Source organism: Argiope bruennichi, chromosome 11 (assembly GCF_947563725.1).
Source record: "Argiope bruennichi chromosome 11, qqArgBrue1.1, whole genome shotgun sequence".
NCBI classification, from domain to species: Eukaryota; Metazoa; Arthropoda; class Arachnida; order Araneae; family Araneidae; genus Argiope; species Argiope bruennichi.
Window position 1 is genome coordinate 63,268,034 of NC_079161.1, and position 19,151 is coordinate 63,287,184.

Genomic DNA, 19,151 nt, shown 5'->3' on the forward strand with positions numbered 1-19,151 from the left:
TCATAAATATTCTAATAACAAAGTGAAAGTAATTAAATATCGACTTGTAACCAATTATACATGATAAAATGATAATTTCACCACATTTTATCATTCTTATAATTTGTAATTTTTAAAACTTATTCGACAACTAGGAAATTAAAGTCTTTTTTTTTAATCTATATATTTGCAGCCCCTTCGCAGTATAACTGCAAATAAAAAATCTGCTGTTTTTAAATATAAAAAAAAAAAATAATAATTAAGACATATTCTGTGAATATTGTAAAAAGGTAAAAAAATTGTTGTGTTTTTTTGTTTGTTTTCCATTTGAAAATTTAATCTTTAAAACTAGGAATCTAGAAGGGGGGGGGGATTAGATTTAACCACAATCCAAGTTATGATTATACTATCCAAATATTACAAGATTATTATTTTTTTTTTTTTTTTTTGACATAACAGCACATAAAAGAAGCATCAAATGTATAACCTAGACCAATTCTATGATATGAGATACTTCAATTATCACATTAAAAAAAGTTAAAATTTTAAAATTCATTTTTGCCATATTTACATTATTATTCTACTAGCAATATATACAACCAATACAAAACCTGCCAATGATCAATTTCTTCATAATTCTTTATTTGTACAACAAAAGTAGAATCAAAATACATATAACATTAATAAAGACTCCTTCATAGAAAACGCCATTCTGATTTTAATTCATTTAGCACCAACTTTATGTTTGATATCTGTCATCATGCTAACAAAAAAGTACCATATAAATAATGTAATTCTAATAAAACAGCTACAAACAAATGTGAAAGAAAGTATCCGTTTAATATACACAATTTTTAATCTTACAAACAGAAGTATAATAGTTCAAACATTCATTTTTACATCAAAATTTATTTTTTTGGCTAAAGGAAAATGAATTGTTTGTAAACATGTCTTTGGTGGCATAATAAATGGCTGTGAGCTATAAGTTTTGTTTAAATACCACCATACAGCATCAGCATCCATTGTTGCCAAAGCTTTTAACGTTTTAAATGCAGCTTCTTGTAAGACTCTGGGTTGTTCATTTTGGAGATAAGGTAAACAAACTTCACATAAAAGGGCAATATCTTTCTCTGAAACATCCATTTTACAAAACAGACAACCAATATCTGACAGAACATTAAGTTGTAACTTAAAGGAGTTTGTCCATTGATAATTCTTGAAGTTATTCTTAAGTAAACTGGATGAATAACTCTTCTTTAATAATGAGATCAACTTTGGCACAACATCTTGGAGGACTCTGGAGCGAACAAAATCTCGACACTCATCAGCAATCACTAACAACACTCTGAATGCTTGAAGGACAACCATTTGATTTTCAGAGAATCTATGGATGAAAGAATTCCACAACTCATGCACAAGTGGTTGCTGTTGTTGTTCATAATCTCCAAGTGCAACAATACAGATCTCCATTATCTCTAGAGATAAACTTTGAATATAAATATCTTTTAAAGATTGAAGATGTAAACACCTTTTTAAAATGCTTGATAAAATCTTCACATGCAATGGCTCTTCTTTTTTCACATCTGTTTGTTCAGGAACTTCCCCACAATCATCTTCTTCACTTTCATCTGTAATAGCAGAATCTTCCACATTTTCTGAAGCGATCTTCTTTTTTAAAAAATACATCTTAATATCCTCACATTGAACATGTGATGGTTTTTTATTTTTCTTTTCTGTAGGAAACCATTTATTTATGCATATAGCTACTGATTTAAGCACAGATAAGAGAGAATAAGCCTTATCTTGATTGAAATCCAAGATACGGAAAACCTGATTAATTGAGTCAGAAAAAAGAGGCAACACTGAGCCATCACTTTCTTCAATGACTACACGTAAAACAACAGCCATTTCTGGTCGGTAAATGAAATGGTGAAAATTGATAGTGATTCCATTTACAATGTAATCAGCATTTTCTTGTATAAGTTCCAATACTGATTTATAGCCGCATGACTGAGAAATGCTGCACAGACACAATCGTCCTGAATGGGCAAGTATGTAATGAGAACTTCCAGCAGTTTCCATCACATTGAAAAGAACTTTCATCAGGAAAATGTGAAATTCGGGACCTAATGCTTTTGCACATTTAGCAATACTTTCTAGAATAAGACAAATTTGGAATAGTTTATTATTGCTGTATGTAGTTCCACTTGGGAAGCTTGTCCCCGACTGATAAATCTGAACTGCTCTGTTATCTTTCTCTTCTGAAATGTCCCATAATGCTGGAGAAAGGATTTCTTCCAAAATGTCACCAACTAATTCAGAATCTATTCTGACAGAATCAGATGTTGATGAAAATCCTTCAACAATGTTCCCAATTAAAAATATGGTTTGCAATATAAAGAGTTCTGAAGTATGGAGTTTTTCAACCAAAAAGTCTATAAGTAATTGTTTGTTTTTACTTTGACCTAAGGCTTTACAAATTTCATAAATAGTAGTAAGAATTTCTTCTTTTTGAAAGTAAAGAAACTGCTTCTTTGGCCAAACATTAGGGCTAATAGAAACATCAAACTGGAAATTAGTTTCCTCTAACACACTAATAGATGAGATGTCAAATTCTAACAAATTCATTAAACTCATGATAAATTTTTCTAAATGATTTGCAGAAAGCAATAACTGATCAATAGAATTTCCAAGAATTTGAACATACCCTTGAATGGATCTCAAAACAACCAGTTTTTGATCATCATTTGCAGAAAGTTTGCTTTTAATGAGTTTTACAGAAGACAAATATACATTTTCGATTATAACTGAGCAAAGAGATAAAGAATCAGAAGATTCTAGTTTTTCTGAAAATTCAACAATTAAATTCTGGGCATTTGATGAAATATTTTTGTAAGGATCAACAGATAATGCAAAAACAGAAGGTAATAAAACTGCTACACATTTTTCTAAGTGTTTTGAACAATAAAAAAGAATAGACTTGGCAAAATTTAAAAAGTCATATCTGACTTTCCAATTATCATGACTGACTAGCCCTGTACAATTTTGCACAACAATTTGCAGTTTCGATGAAGTCTCTTTAAACCAAGTTTCATCTTTAAAAATGATGGGTACATCACTATTATTTTTTGATGTTTTCATATCATTTGTTTCAAACTCGGCATAACAATCATTACCAACAACTAGAACAATCAGTTCACCAAGAACATTTAATGCTGTCCGAAACACACCCTCACCTTGTTTAATATCGCCACACATAATGGATGACAGAGCAATTGAGAGTCCTGGTAAAAAATGCCCCAATGCTTTGCTTGCACTTTGCTTTACTTTATCAGATTTTAAAGGTGTATATTGATGATTAAATGTTAAAACACCAATCGTTTGAAGTATAATTTTACGAAGAGTTTTTGATCTCTCCTTCTTGAGCAAATCGATTAGAACAAAAAAGGTTTGGGCAAGAAGCAAACGGAAAGCATCTTGATAGATTTCGTTAATAATTTCTTCATTTGAATTTTTTATAATACTCATTAAACAAAGACAAACACTACAATTAAATTCTTCACTGGAATCACGAATTTTATTATCTTTTTCTTCATATATAGTTACTAATTGAATGATTTGCTGAAAGTAACTACAAAACGTCTGCCAAGATTTTAAAGAACCCTTTTCAAACAAAAACGCTAAATTATTAAGAGCCTTTATTGTAACAGCTTCACTAGTTTTGCGGAAAAGAATAAACCTAAATGGAAACAGCAAATATTCTTGTAATGCTGCTAGAGATTTCTGATCTATTTTTTTAATAATCCTTTCTAGTTCTGATATGTCTTCAATGTGCGCATCTTTGACAACTTTGTCGCATAATGGTTTTAACTCTGAAAAGGTAACCGACACCAATTCTTCCATAATTTTTTTTTTTTTTAATGTTTAACAGAAGCAGAATTTATATTTAAAGAGATTTACTCATTTGCATTTAGCTTTACAGATATCAAGCTGTTTCCTTTTTCGCAAAATCAATCAGAAATATATTTTAAAATCACCTATCATATTTTAAAAGCGAATGTAAACTTTAAATCTGTTATTAGTTTTTTTTATTAGAAAAATATCTTAACATAAATAAAATTAATTTCGCAATTATCACATGAATCAGTTATGTAAATAAACATGATCTTTTCCGTTCAGTTCAGCCAATGTCAAAGTTAATTAGATAGACATAGATATTTGTGGAAACAATTGAGGCTTAGCAGATAAAATGGTATAAATATTCTAGAACATTACTATAAAATATTCTGTATCCAAAATTCATATGAGCTAAATATATAATTTCAAAGTAGCCGAGTTATTTCATGTTGGTGTAAATTAAGGTTAATAATCGAAATTTAATTTTACTCTAAAGAAAAGATCCGGAGACTTCGCATTCTTTCTGCTTCTAGCGCACAAATATTCTTTTGATTTTAACGTTAATATAAATAGAGATACATAATCCACGATTTTTTGAATAACAAATAATTTTGCTATTGTTATTTTTAAATATTTGTTCCAAATATCTATTATTTCAATCATATTATTAATTAAAATTATTACTTAATATTAAATATAAAATTTATTAATTGTAATGAATACTTGATTTACTAACTCTGGGGTAAAAAAAACTGATTTCGCTATACATCATATGTATACAAAATAAGCCAAATATTGCAAATTTTATGACAATTTTGAATTTTTGTATAAATTACTATACACGGAAGATGACCAAACTCAAGAATTAAGAAACAAAACGACTTATTTCTGCGAACTTATCAAAATAATTTATCGAAAGAGCTTCGTGAGGAGTGATTAATTTCGAACAGTTGGAACATGCGCATCAACTAGAAAGGAGAAAAAAACAAACAAACAAAAAACCACACAATATGTTGCTTAAAATTAATTTTTAAAAAAAGATTATTCTGTCCATTCCCCAACTATTAATGCATCTGGTGAATGAATCCTTCGAAAAAGAAGGAATTGCTTAAGAAATCTTTCAACAGAAAATAGGAAAACAGCATATTATACTTGAAAGTCTAAGCCTGAACTTCAAAGTGTTAAATTCGATGATGCGATTAAATATTCAGCTACTTTAAAAGCACATCGAGTTAAACAGTAAATTGACAATTATTCATTAATAATATATTGAAATATGAATTAGCTAGTTAATTAATTATGTTAGATTTCACTTTACAAATCATGAAAGATAATTTTTGATAATATATTTGTTTAAAGTTTATCATTATTATATCATCTATTTTAACAATCAGATGCTTTTATTTCTATATAAAGAAATATTTAATATTTATGGCTAATTTTCAAGAATTTTTTTTCACCTTTGCCATTTTTTTTTTTTTTTTATATATTATATATATATATACTAATTGACCCTGCAACCGTTGTTCTGCCATATAAATTATTTCTAGTGAATATTTCGGTTGTTAATTAAAAAATAACGAATGTATTGTCAGTGTGTGGGGATGAGATCTATGGCAGAAAGAGGAATGGAGCGCTGTAAACGATGAAAACAAAAAAACACCAACCATTCATTTTCTCAATACAATGTATTTCATTAACGCAACGAACATATACATTGTTTCATCTCTTAAAAGTTAAACGTAAAGTGAAAAAAGTAATATTTTTTTTTTTCCTAAAGTATAAAAATGAAATAAAGAAAATCAATATTCATTTCGAAGAGCAATTGAGTGTACGATATTTTTTGTCAGTCTGTCTTTAGCCAATACAAATAAACTCGATGGTTTGCCCACGCGAGAACATGCCACGTATAATTGTCCGTGTGAAAAACATGGTGTGCCCAAATCTAAGCTGCAAACAGACATCGTTTGGCCTTCGGACTTATTGATTGTCATTGCGAATGCCTATCTAATAGGAAATTGAACGCGTTTCAATTCAATTGGCACGTCTGTGAGAAGCATTGGAATTCATAGCAGCATAACATTTTCGGCTCGGAATTTGCCATTCATCAATTTTTTAATGACCAATCGCATGCCATTGCACAGCCGCGGTGGGTTCAAATTCCGAAGTAAAATAGCTTGAGATCCAGCTTTCAGTCTTAGAAGGTATGGTGACATGCCTGGCAAATCCAGTGAGTTAAAAAACTCTGTTGGATAATTTACAGCTTCGATAGCATCGCAAACTGTATCGATCGATTTGTATGATACCAAGTAGCCAGGCAACGATTGCTGTATCTTGAAGTTTAAATTGTCGACGTCCACGTTTTTTGCTGCCAAAATGGCTCTTTTTGCCAGCCACGCATGATTTATGTATTGTGTACGTACATCGAGAAATATGCGGTCAATGAGAGCATTTTGCGAATCAACGACAGTGCAGAAATTAGTGGGCAATTTTATGCATCCAATATTTTCATAGACATATACTTTTCCATCGCCTATATCTAACAATTGGTCCGATAATGTGTCAGCAGATGGATCTTGTAGCATTTGGATGCACATTTTTATTTTTAGCTCGACTTTTTCCAACATTATGCCACAGTGGCGATGATTTCAGGCAAGCTCTGATCTCATCAGCGTACGTTGAACGTAGATAAGGACAACCTAATTATCTAACGTTATGAAATATACAGGGTGTTCATTAATTATTGTCGGAGTTTCCGTACCTCATAACTTTCGAATAAAAAATATTACGCAAAAGCCGATTACGTATTCGTAAATTAGAACTCAAAGAATTTTATTAATGATATTAAAGTGTAAAGCTTGCACAATTTGTACTTTGTAGGCATTCAGCTGAAGGCGATTATGTATTCGTAAATTCGCTGAACAAATTTTGACTCGAATTGAGGATGATGAAAATTACCTTCGGAAATGGTTCTTCAGTGACGAATCCACTTTTCATGTGTCAGAAAAAGTGAATAAACATAACTGTAGAATATGGGACTCGGAGAACCCGCACGATTATCAAAAGTCAAAATTTGTTCAGCGAATTTACGAATACATAATCGCCTTCAGCTGAATGCCTACAAAGTGCAAATTGTGCAAGCTTTACACTTTAATATCATTAATAAAATTCTTTGAGTTCTAATTTACGAATACGTAATCGGTTTTTGCGTAATATTTTTTATTCGAAAGTTATGAGGTACTAAAACCCTGACAATAATTAATGAACACCCTATACTTTACGACCTATTCTTATACCTACCAAATACACATAAAAAATTTCATAAAAATCGGGCGAGCCGTTTCGGAGGAGTACGAACACAAACACCGTGGTATGAGATTTTTATATATTAGATATATACTACTATTATAAATGTGAAAGTTTGACTACAAACATCCATCCATTCATTCATCCAATCACATAAGAACGGCTGAACGAAATTAGATAAAACTTAGCACAGAAGTAGATTATAGTCTGGAATAGAACATAGGCTATTATTTATTCCGGTTAATTGAGTGGTTAAGTTTTCATTAATTAAAAACTAACTTTCTCGCCAAAAATCTGAGCCAAATCCCGGCAAAAATGAATAAGGCTTCAGTTTTTTCCCCCCACGCTAATCAGGTTAGGCTTGACATGTTTTTGACCGAATATTTCAAACGATTCTATTTATTTTCTTAGTGTTTAATGTATTTGAAATTAAACATTGTTAATTAATTGATCTTTTGGATTCATTCTGAAGTTCATTTAAATTAAAATAAAACATGAATAAAGGAAATTTAAAATTTCTAATCTGCATTGCGTTTCCCCAACCCAACTGGCGTGTTCCGATTGTTGACAACTGTATTTTCATTTTAATTAAAAGTTTAAAAATTATGTGTATTATACTGTTGAAGCTATCTCAATCTCGATCGATAAATAAAATAGACTTGGCTTGATTTTAAAGAAGCACGGACTTGATTTGCTGTTTTGTTTTATTTCAGGTATATTATGTAAATAAATTGTTTTTAGGTTACTTGTGTGTTTTTGTAATTAAATTGCATGTATGTTAGATATATATTTTTCGTATAGGCTTATAGTTTTAAGTGCATCGTTTCTAGGTTAGTTTCACTTTTTTTTATTTGTTATTTTTTTATACTTTTTCGAAATGTCCAGAAAACACAAATCTAATCTTTCGAAGAGGAGTAATAAAGCTCGAGCTATGAAAGTAGCTAGAAGACCTGTTTGCAATTTTAGTGAGAATTTGCGGACTATCAAACCCCTCCAGCTGTGAGATAAAAAAAGGACGCTTTATCAGAAGATATCGTGCATAGGCTGGATGGCACTCAAATGACCTAATCCTTAACGAAGCTTTGGTATTGATTGAGGATAAAAGGATTTCCATATCCGGAAAATTTATCGCTGATTTCGGCTTACTCCCACCGCAGCGAAGAGGGGAATTATAAGGCGAAGTTGTAAACAAACTCTACGAAACCGTGGTTTTATAAGCGCAAGTGAAGGAAATGACACTACGATTACTTCCCAAGCAGCGTCAAGTCTACGAAACGATTCTGTGCTGAGTAAATAGTGGAGAGGAGGGATTATTTCTTCTTGATGCTGCAGGAGGTACGGTTAAGAAGTTTGTGCTGAATCTCCTGCTAGCCCAACTCCGCAAGGACCGCAATATAGCTCTGGCTGTAGCTTCCTCGGGCATTGCTGTAACTTTGCTTAACAGTGGCCGGACTGCACAATTGCCGCTTAATCATAATTCGCTTGCAAGCGAAGATACCCCAACATGCAATGTCACCAAAAACAGCGGCCGGGGAGTTCTTTTGCAGCAGTGCAAGTTAATAGTACGGGACGAGTGCACAATGGCGCACAAGCATGCATTAGAGGCGTTCAACTGCAGCCTACAGGACATCTGCGGCAACCAGGCGGTGATGGGTAGCGTTGTTGTTTTGCTGGCAGGCGATTTTAGACAGACACTGTCGACTATTGATCAGAACGTCAGTTCTCAAACATACACATCAAAATTTCCACGAGAACGAAGTCGCGGGTAATAGCTAGTATATTAAAAATAAATAAAATACATATTATTGCACAGCTATTATGATCGAAAAAGTAATCTAAAATGTTTCTGTTAATAAAGTTAAAAATATATTAGGAATGAAATTAAATTGATGAGTTTAGTAAAATGGTGTTGGGGTTCAATATGTGCACTGCATATGACCAATAAAATGTCTACGGTTAATTTTTAGATTGGGAAATCTTCCACGTTTTTCCGCATGCGCTGCGCTAGGAGATGTTTATTTCGTCAGAAAAGGGGCGAGAGGTAAGATGAACGGGGGGAGGGGTTGTTTACCTTTAGCAATAGGGTGAGTTCAGATTTTTTGCGGAATTAAGAGGAGTAATAACTGCTCAACTTTCTATTCACCACCCCTTAGCGAAGTACAATCGTCGAAAAGTGCTAGTCTTTTAATCCCAAAAGAAACAGTAACTCCACCATGATTGTCTAATAAATATCGTGAAGATACCTTACTATATTCAAAGCATATAAGGTATAACACAATGCTAAACACAAATCACGTCGCATTTAAAAAGGTTTAGGTGGAAACATTGTCGCGCTGGTTATTAATGTATCATATCAACATTTGAAGAATTTAAGTGAAAATTTCCATAATCAGCGGTAACAAGTTAAAGCAATCTTAATATAATGTGCACGTTAACAAAGTGTAAACATTTTTGTAGTCATTAATATCTTGTAAACAAATTTCTTCTCAGAAGTTATTTTTTTTAGTCTATTATCGGGATATTTGACTATCCCGCTCGGCTCGGGTAATAAATAATCCCAATAAGTAGAACTCCAGAGTAAATATTACATCAGTAAATTTGAAATGGATTATTTACACTTGCTTTTATTGAACAAATTTTTATATGATTGATCTTTAAATCGTCTGCCATTGATAAAGGCCAGTATGTTCAGTTATATAACACATATATAAGGATGCAAAGTAGAAAGAAAAAAAAAGTAAGCTTAGTTATACAAGGGCTATAAAATAACATTTTTATGTAGTAAGAATTTCATTGAGAAAGTTACCGACTGCAGTCTTAAAGCTGTTTAGGAAGTTAAATATTAAAAATTGTTAGAAGTAGTATAACTATAAGAAGGCATGACTCAATCTTGAGTCTTACAAATACTCGAACACTGCTACTGTCATGCCTTTCAGGAATGAAAAATAAATAGAAGCTCAGTTCTTATTCGTATTGTTAATTAAAAAAAGGTTTTGTCAAAAAAGAGTAAGTAAGTAAATATTTTCTTCATTCAATCTAAATTATAAGGTCCTTTAACATCAGGTTGTAATTTTCAAGAATGACCAGTCATCTCATACAATAAATATTTTTATCATTAGTGATAAGCAGTTTCCAAGGGTTCCAATTTAACAGTTTACTATAAGTCCGATTCTAACTGCAGTATATACAATATTTCTTGATACAAATTGTTCCGTAACTGCCATATAATGGCAGCTAATTATTAGCTTTAATACCATGCTTGCTTAAGAATCGATTTTATATGGCAAACATTAGCCTTTAATTTTTAAATAAAATGTAGGTTAAAGGATATTGAACACTATTAGAGATTAAATCTATTCCCTCCATAACAAAAACCAAGATGTTGATCTAATTAAACTAAAACTTAAATAAGCGAGATCTTTCGTAATCAGAAAAAAATTAAAAAATGTAAAGCATGGGAAACTTGCTACATGATTTTTTGATAAATTATTCTCTCAGAATTCAAGGTCCTGTATAACAAGCTTAAAATGAATATTTAGTGTAATGGTACAAAGTATGAAGTCTTAAGTGTTCTTTAATCAAATATACAAATTTAAAAAAAACCAACCAGAAAATATATTTCATTTTTAGTGTACGAGTTTAAATTAATAAATAAGAAAGACACCAGAAAAATGTACGATATTTTATTAATCATTAGTGGCAACAACAGGTCTTCAGAAAATTTTGCAACAATATCAAAGTTTTGTGAAACAAATCTTATTGTTAAATAAGGACACACGTAAAACACTTGAGTGGTTCCCTAACAGGAGTTGACACACAATATCTGATCTCTAAATGTCTCAACAGGAATGCCAACTAGATGAGAAATGTAGAACAGATGGGTTTGAATGAATCATAAATGCAACCAATGCAATGTTGCAACATTTGCAGTCTATAAAATTAAGGCACGTATTATTAAAATTTAGCATATTTTAGCCTTGTAAGAAGCACTTAGGGATACAAAATTGCTTCAATTAAATGATTCAAATCAAAACCTGCCTCGGCTGAATGACTCGACTCAAAGTCGCTGCTTTGATCCAGCAATTTAACAGTTAAGAATATAACTTAAATTTTAGAATTATTACAAACATAGTGACCACAATAACAATAATTGAAAGAATTTAACTCCAAAGAATATGAATGGAAATTTTAATAAATATCAAATTTAAGCATGGTTAGATAACGTTATTTAAATTAAATAATAAGTATTTATATGAATGAAGCAAAGTTGACAAAAAAATTCTTAATTTTGAGATTCAGTTATTTAAAAAAATAGATTTCTTGTAATAAACAATTTAGAATGTCTATTGATATATGTTTAAAGAAAATTTAAATCAAAATTTTCAGAAAAAAAAAGAAATTTAAACAAAAATTCTTTTATCATAGATAATTTAAATAAATTCTCCACTCATAAAGATGGTTTAACTAAAATTTTCCATTCATTTCATCACTAAAATTTCTAATCAATAGCACAGATATAATTTAAATCGATTCTAGCACAAATAAAAGCTTAATTTATGCAAGGAACATTAACAGTAATGTCCAATTTTATTAGAAATATTTTTTTTAAAAAATTAAGCAACTACATTTATTTTAGAAAACATTGCCAAATGCAAAGGAAACTAAGAAAATGCAAAAATAATAACTGCAATAAACTATGTTAGAAGGCAAAAACAGCTGTTTTCAGTCTTCCCCTGAGTATTAAACCAAAACTGAGTTTCACGCAGCTTATCTTGCCTTCCAGACATGAATTTTTTCCATGAAAGAAAAAAAAATAATAATAATAAACCACCGATTCTGAGAAACAGAAATAAAAGTTTTAGAGAACTTGCCTCGATTGTATAATTGCTACGATAAAGTGACTTGACTCGAAATAACCATTTCACATGAAAAACTTGTCTAAAATTCATTGTTGCAAAACAAATGACTGAATCTAATTCAATACAATGATGCAATCACTTTAAACATTGGTAAAGGAGGCAAGAATAAAAGTTTGTCATTCAGTTTCGAAGAACCTACATGAAGCACAATTGATCCTAACTTAATACTTTACAGTCCCTTGCATAGAAATATAAATGCTTTTGGACTAGGCCTAACAATGGAAGGAGTAAAAATAAAAAGAAAGCGAAAAGAGATGCAACTGATGAGTGTGATGAATGAGATGATGATGCTTCTGCTGTTGGACAGCGATCAGTAGTAGGTCTCCATCTCAACCCAGCCTCCAGGATTACGTCTGAGGATGTAACGACGGATTTCATCATATACGAAGATCAGTATAGAGAACGGAATTGCAGGGAACCACCAGTTTAATCTGTAAAAAAGAACATGAGACTTTAGAACTTAAAACATATTAAAATTATACAGTTTAAATTTTTTAAAGTAGTCTTGACGAGGTATACAAATTATTAGAAATATACCTAAATCTTTACAGATTACATGATCCTAAATTTCTGTTATCTATAACCAGAGGTAATCTCGCCAGTTTAATAGGCGTAAGATGAATTTGCAAAATCCTTTATTAAAAACTTTTCAATGCTTATACAAATAACAATTCTAAATATTATATAGACAAGTGAATTGAGAAGCAACTCTGAGAGAATGCAAAAATAATAAGCCGAGATACTGATAATTTAAATGGGGGGGGATAAATTAGAATGAAAGTATTAAAGAAATACAAATTATAAATTATACAGATCTTGTATTTATAACTCTTGTTATATTTAGGGTGAAAGTCTAGTAAAAATACACATTGTCTACTAGAATGCACACTCTAGATTAAAAGAGCTAGATTAAGCTAATGATAATGAAGCTTCATCGCTAAGAATTAATATGAATTTTTAGAGCTATAAAATTTTCTTTTAATGCCAAAATAATTGGGATGATATAGCTTTTTAAGATAAATATTGTAGCTTTGTAGTTGATTTTCTATAGGTTTTATAAATTGTTGGATCACCTAAAATTTCCTAAAAGAATACATGCTTCTTGGATTAATATTCGTATTTGCATTAAATTTCTGTTCCACATATTGAAAAATATTTGATGTTTTTTTTCTCTCTTAAATAAATATGAATGATATTTATATTTTATCATATTGATGAACTAGCTGCTTTTGACAGTAAACTAAATCGCAGGGAACACTGATTGTGCTTACTTTCAATTAAATGTCCTATGGATAGCACAACATTCGACTTAATATTCACCATTCCATCAATAAAAAATTTCTAAACCAGCAATTTTAAAAGCTTTATATAAGTTGAATTCATTTGCATAAAGGCCAAAGTAAAGAGTTATCCTATATGTCAGAGTAATAATAGAAACAAAACTGTCTCATCATTCATTTTCTAACTTTCATAATATTGTAACTTCATTTTCTAATTCGGCTTGCAAATTATACAGATATTAAACTAAATTATTCCATAGCTTTCAACAAAGGAAGAAAAGCAAAGTTTAAGCAATGAAAATGGTTTGAATTTCAGTTCAACAATGTAAACAATTGTTGAAAATTACAGAAAATATTTTTTTAAAAATTGTCAAAATTTAGGAAAAATTTGCACAGCTATTAGATTAGATTAGAATAATTAAAAAGACAATTTTTAAACTTTAAAATGACATTTTAATCTAATTTGATACATAATATTTTCAAAGTTTAAAAAATGTCACTTAATTTTTAACTAATTAAAAAACAAACAAACATTCCAAAGTATATATTTTCACCTTCGAAAATATATTTGTGCTGTATTTAGTAGCTTACAGCGCCTAACAGTCTGCCATGTACAGTAATAACATAGATATGTGCATACACAAACTTATAACTTTATTATTCTTAGAAATACAAGTTGAGTGATGGGGAAATGCACATTAATAGTACCTTGTTTTGCCATCTGCTGTTTGTCCTTATAGAATGTAATAGTAATAAGTTTAAACTTTTATACTGTGAAACTCCACTGGTGGAGGTAGTGTCTAGTTATAATAAAAGCCATTCACTTTTATCCTAGGCTGGCCCTCAATGTATAAAAGTTGAAGCATTTTAGGAAACAAATCTTGCAAATTAAAAAATTTCCTCAACATTTTTAGCAGGGGGAAAAAAAAAAAAAAAAAAAAAAAAAAAAGTGAGCTGAAAAAGTGTTTTGTTATTGATTTAGTGATCCTTTATATAAGTATATTAATTAGAAGTATTGTCATTGCTACATATAGCGAGACATTCTAGAACATACAAGTGTGTACATGTAATATTGAATATCCATTTGTTTGCTTGAAATTTATAGTTTTACACCCCTTGATGGATTTTAACAGAATATAACATGTATTCACTAGCACCTGGAAGAATTGCTGGGCTATTAAAAAATTTCTAAATGATTATTGCACCGCTCATTTCATCACACAATTTAAATAATTGTTAAATATGGGATTAATGAATTCTGGAACTTTATCATAGTTATATTACAACTGCAATTAATACTTACAATCAAGTTTTATATTGATTAAAGCATTTCACACATAGTTTTCTATATTCCAAAGGAACTTTAGACAAAACATTGGCATGAATCAGTAAAAGAAGTTTAGGAAGAAAGAATATGCATGCACTGAGCATTAGCCTATAAAAATGGCCACAAAAGATGCAGATTTCTGACTAAGCAGCTGCCTAAGTCCACTAGATAGAGGGACCAATTAAATTTTTATTTTCCTAGTTGCAAAAAAAAAAAAAAAAAAAAAAAAGAATACTTTGGCTTATAAAATATTAATTTATCAAATAAAATTGGTCAGTTTCATATGTTCACTTTGTACATTTGTAATAATCTGTTCGGATATTTGTGTAATATGGATGTTAAACAGTTTGTTGTCATAATAGATAAGCATATGGAAATGCATTTTTAAAAAGTTAATAAAATAAAAATATATGTTATTCTAAAATAGAGTATTAACACATTAAAAAAGCATTGACATGTGAAATTAAATTGGTTAACCACGGATTATAAAATGTGCTCTGCTTAGGGTTGCTATACATATCTGCCACTGGACAGAATCCTATTTTTATGCATTTAATTCAATTTTCAAAGCTAAATGTAAGAGCACAAAACATATCATACCATATTTATCCTTGTTAACCCTTTCTAGGGCTGTGGGAAGTATGCTTCCCACCAAATTTATCAATCTTTGTATGGAATTATGTTGGTTTGCATAAGTTCTGACAATTTTTTTTTTAGTAAGTCAGAAACTTAGATGCTTCAGTTCTTTATCTCAGACAAAATGATGTGTCTTGATTTGTTACTTAGTTATTAATTAACCAAATTAATTAATCAAATTAAACGTATCTAATAAGCTAAATGAATCCCTTTTCTTATTCTAATTTTAAGCCTAAAAATATTTTAACGTAACATGACTAGAAAAAAATGGCCCTTTAAAGGGTTAAGATACTGCAGGACGCATACTTACTTGAGAGGGAACATACGCAAACCCTTGTCCATTCCTGGACAATAGGAAAGGAAGGCAGCTAAGGCAGTTTCAAACACAAGACCAAAGTTAAGGATGTGATTCCTGAAAGGAGTAAGTAAATAAATATCATTACTTTTTTGCAATACAAGTACTTACAAAAGTATTTTTGGTATATGAAGTTTTAGCAACAAAATAATTATTCTAATGAGACATTGCAAAATATAGTAACAGTTTTACAAATACATGTTGCACTTAAAGGGTTAAAAAATATTCATCTAATATATATAAATAAAAACAATTTTTAAATGATATAAGTATTTACTCAGTAGTTCAAATTCTATAGAAAATATATCTTTTACAAAGAAATATCTATATGCCTAGAAAGGAATAATTTGTCAAAGTTATTGTAATCGATTAAATTCTTTCAAAAATATAAAATGATGTTAATCTAGGGGCACACTTGCAGATGTCAAATATCTAGTACAACCATTTCGACTCTCTTCTTACACTTTCTAGATCATATACGGACTAGATCTTTTGTAATCACTTTTAAATTTATATTTCTTCTATCAAAATGATTTGCACTTGATATTTATTGTTCTCTGATTATTCAAGATCATTGGAGTGTTGAACATTCTGTATGTTTTTTTATATATACATTATAAAAATGTACAAATTTATACAAAGATAACACTTAAAACAAAAGATGAATAAGTACAATTATATTGAATATTTGTTGAAATTTCATCCATTGATTGTATTGCAGAACAGTGTTTTCTTATGACAAATATTAGAGCAATCAAAACTCAATACTAAATGGAAAGATTCAAGCAAATGATGAGAATAGGTTTCGAATAATTATAATTTTTTTACGACAAAAAGACAAGTTTTAAGATGATGAAAGATCTTTCCCATAAAACTAGAAGAATCATGATCAAGAATATTGTCATGAAGCTCCATGGAAATGCCATTTTATAAAAAGACATGTTAAAGTTACCGATTTTTTTTTAACACAACAAGCAACATGATGAATGAACATTTAATGAAGTGATAGCATGTGCATATTACATAAAGAAATATTAGAAGTATAATTGTGTTATAAAAGAAAATTTTCAGCAGGTTGCTTTATTTATATAGTATATGCTTTATTTATACAGTTATACAAACAGCTTTGATGTCCATAATTTCAGTAAATTTCCCTGATTTGGAAAATTAAATTACTTTTAAATAAATTAATATTGCTTTTTCAGTAAATTAACATTATAAATTGTGGCTTGTAATTTATTTTGTAATCTAGCTTGTTTATTAGCAGATACTAAATGAAGTGTATCATTCTCTTTCCACTTGTGTGCATTTAATCCACGTACATTTTCACAGACTAAAAACTAATAAGGTTTTTTATAACATGATTTTTTTTAACGAAATGTACGATCTGTATTATAACTGAATAATTTTGTTTCAATGAAGTCTGCACAGAACTGATATTAAAAAAATCTATATAAAGTAATAATAATTAAATTGTTAAAACTTACCTCATTCCTTGATGTACAACAGAATTTCTCCTGGTCTTGCAGATTATCAGATCAGCCCATTGTACAATGACAATGGATACAAAGAAGGCAGTGTGGCATGTGTATTCTAAAGTTTTCCTGTGGAAGTAGGTCTGTAGAAACAAAGCAAAAGTATTCAGTACTTTAGATATTTTTATTTTCCAAACAAATTTAAACAAAGAATATATTGAATAATATTTTTGAAATGAAAAAGAATTTAAAACTGAAATCCATCTACTCCCCAATAATGAAATAATTTCACACTATGCAATTATGTATATTTGTATTTTTTTTTTTTTAGTTAATAAATAAAAATCACTTCCTATGCTAATATGAAATGGAAAATTTTCTAAAAAGAATTTTTGGCTACATAACTAATTTAAATAATTTTCTTATATTCCTTAGACACACTTATGTTCATTTACACAACTACAGTATTCCAAAACTTTTCCTGCTATTGCATAAATGATCGAAAAACAGCACTTTAAAATACAATTAATACTTCAACAACCAGGGACTGATAAGTTTACTATTTCTTTAACTCCTTATACACATAATTTATTTTTAAATTACAAATAATAATAAAAATGATTTAAAAAAAATCACTATTCTATACTGCTACATTATAGTGGCCATACTCTACAGCAGTGAAAATGAACAGTTCTCCAGAATGCAAATTAAAAAATGAAATGCAATTAATGTCTTTTATGCATTTTTAAATATGTGGTCAAGTAGTTGCCGAGTTGGATAAATCCTTTTCAACATATTTATAAAAATTTTAGGAATAATCAATTGAATAGCTGGATAACTCATCAAAAATCTTTATATTTTATGAACATACAATAAACTACGATAAACAGTTTAGTTACCTCTAAGACTTGTTAACAAGCATATTTCTGATTACAATTTAATACTTAAAGAATTAAAAGACAAAGCATTTAAATTGTAAAGGTTTTGATCATACTAAGTTTTAGATTAGTATAAAATATAATAAAGTCAAAGATTCCAAGATTTTGACTTTAAATTATGCTGAACTTAGTGATTACATTTTTTTTAAAGAGGAAAGATAAAATTTATAAAACAATGCAATAATTTAAATTGCCCCCAATTTTATTATATTTTTTAATTGGATAATGAAAATTTTTTTAATGATGCAAACATATGTACCATAATATTATAAATCATTTCATGCTAAATTTTTAATAATAAATACATCACTTGCAATTTATAATGTATTTTGAAAACTTGATATCTACACAGATAAATGTACTATCTGATAAGTTTGCAAACATTTTTTAATAATTGTCTTTATATTGTTACAGCATTTAATGAAATGAAAAGATACAAACCCATTCCTGTCCAAAAGAATCTTGTAGATCATTAACAGATTTAGAATCCCATTGACTTCTGAGTCCCAGCAACTTCGATGGCATGAATCCATTTTCTGCCATAATCACAAAGTACACAAAGAATCCAGCTGCAGCTTGCATGAAACCAATTTGACCATAGGCCATGGAGATTAACCTAAAAAAATGTAGATTAGTTGTTTATTACATTGAAAAAATGGAGGATAATATTTCCCAAGGATAGGATAAGGATAATATTTCCCTTATACAAGAGGATAATATTTTCCAAGAAGTCACAATATGTTTTCTTGTAATTCATATTCATTTATCTCAAGTATAATTAAGTTGTTTTACTTTTATCATTTTTTTTAATGTCACTCATATATGAATGTTGTGCACTCATGCCTGTGAAAACAACACTTAAAATGCTTCCCTAACATCACTTTATCAGATATCCGTATAAAATACATTGTTTTGTCATTCAGTATGTGGAAAATGGTTATGAAGACGAAAATGCTTGTTGCATACATATATGTGACAGGGCCCTCTGAAAAATGTTAGTTAATGCATGCAATGCATTAAAATTAAAGTAACAAAAAAA

The 19,151-nt window shown here is 29.5% G+C and overlaps 2 protein-coding genes across 4 annotated transcripts in view; both read right to left on the reverse strand.

The window, feature by feature from the left end:
- Window positions 1-653: 653 nt before the first annotated feature.
- Window positions 654-4,129, reverse strand: LOC129957552 (TELO2-interacting protein 1 homolog). Its single transcript, XM_056069912.1, has one exon. The coding sequence runs from the start codon at window positions 3,880-3,882 to the stop codon at window positions 862-864; it is 3,021 nt and encodes a 1,006-aa protein (XP_055925887.1). The 5' UTR covers window positions 3,883-4,129; the 3' UTR covers window positions 654-861.
- Window positions 4,130-10,850: 6,721 nt separating this feature from the next.
- LOC129957198 (sodium/potassium-transporting ATPase subunit alpha-like) overlaps window positions 10,851-19,151 on the reverse strand; it is a 172,303-nt gene continuing 164,002 nt past the window's right edge. For all 3 annotated transcript variants that reach the window (XM_056069401.1, XM_056069400.1, XM_056069402.1), the window contains exons 18-21: window positions 18,554-18,728; window positions 17,187-17,317; window positions 15,655-15,756; window positions 10,851-12,532 (exon numbers count right to left, since the gene is read on the reverse strand). In XM_056069401.1, coding sequence (XP_055925376.1) covers window positions 12,412-12,532; window positions 15,655-15,756; window positions 17,187-17,317; window positions 18,554-18,728 — 529 coding nt within the window. In that variant the 3' untranslated portion in view covers window positions 10,851-12,411. The remainder of the gene's footprint in view (window positions 12,533-15,654; window positions 15,757-17,186; window positions 17,318-18,553; window positions 18,729-19,151) is intronic.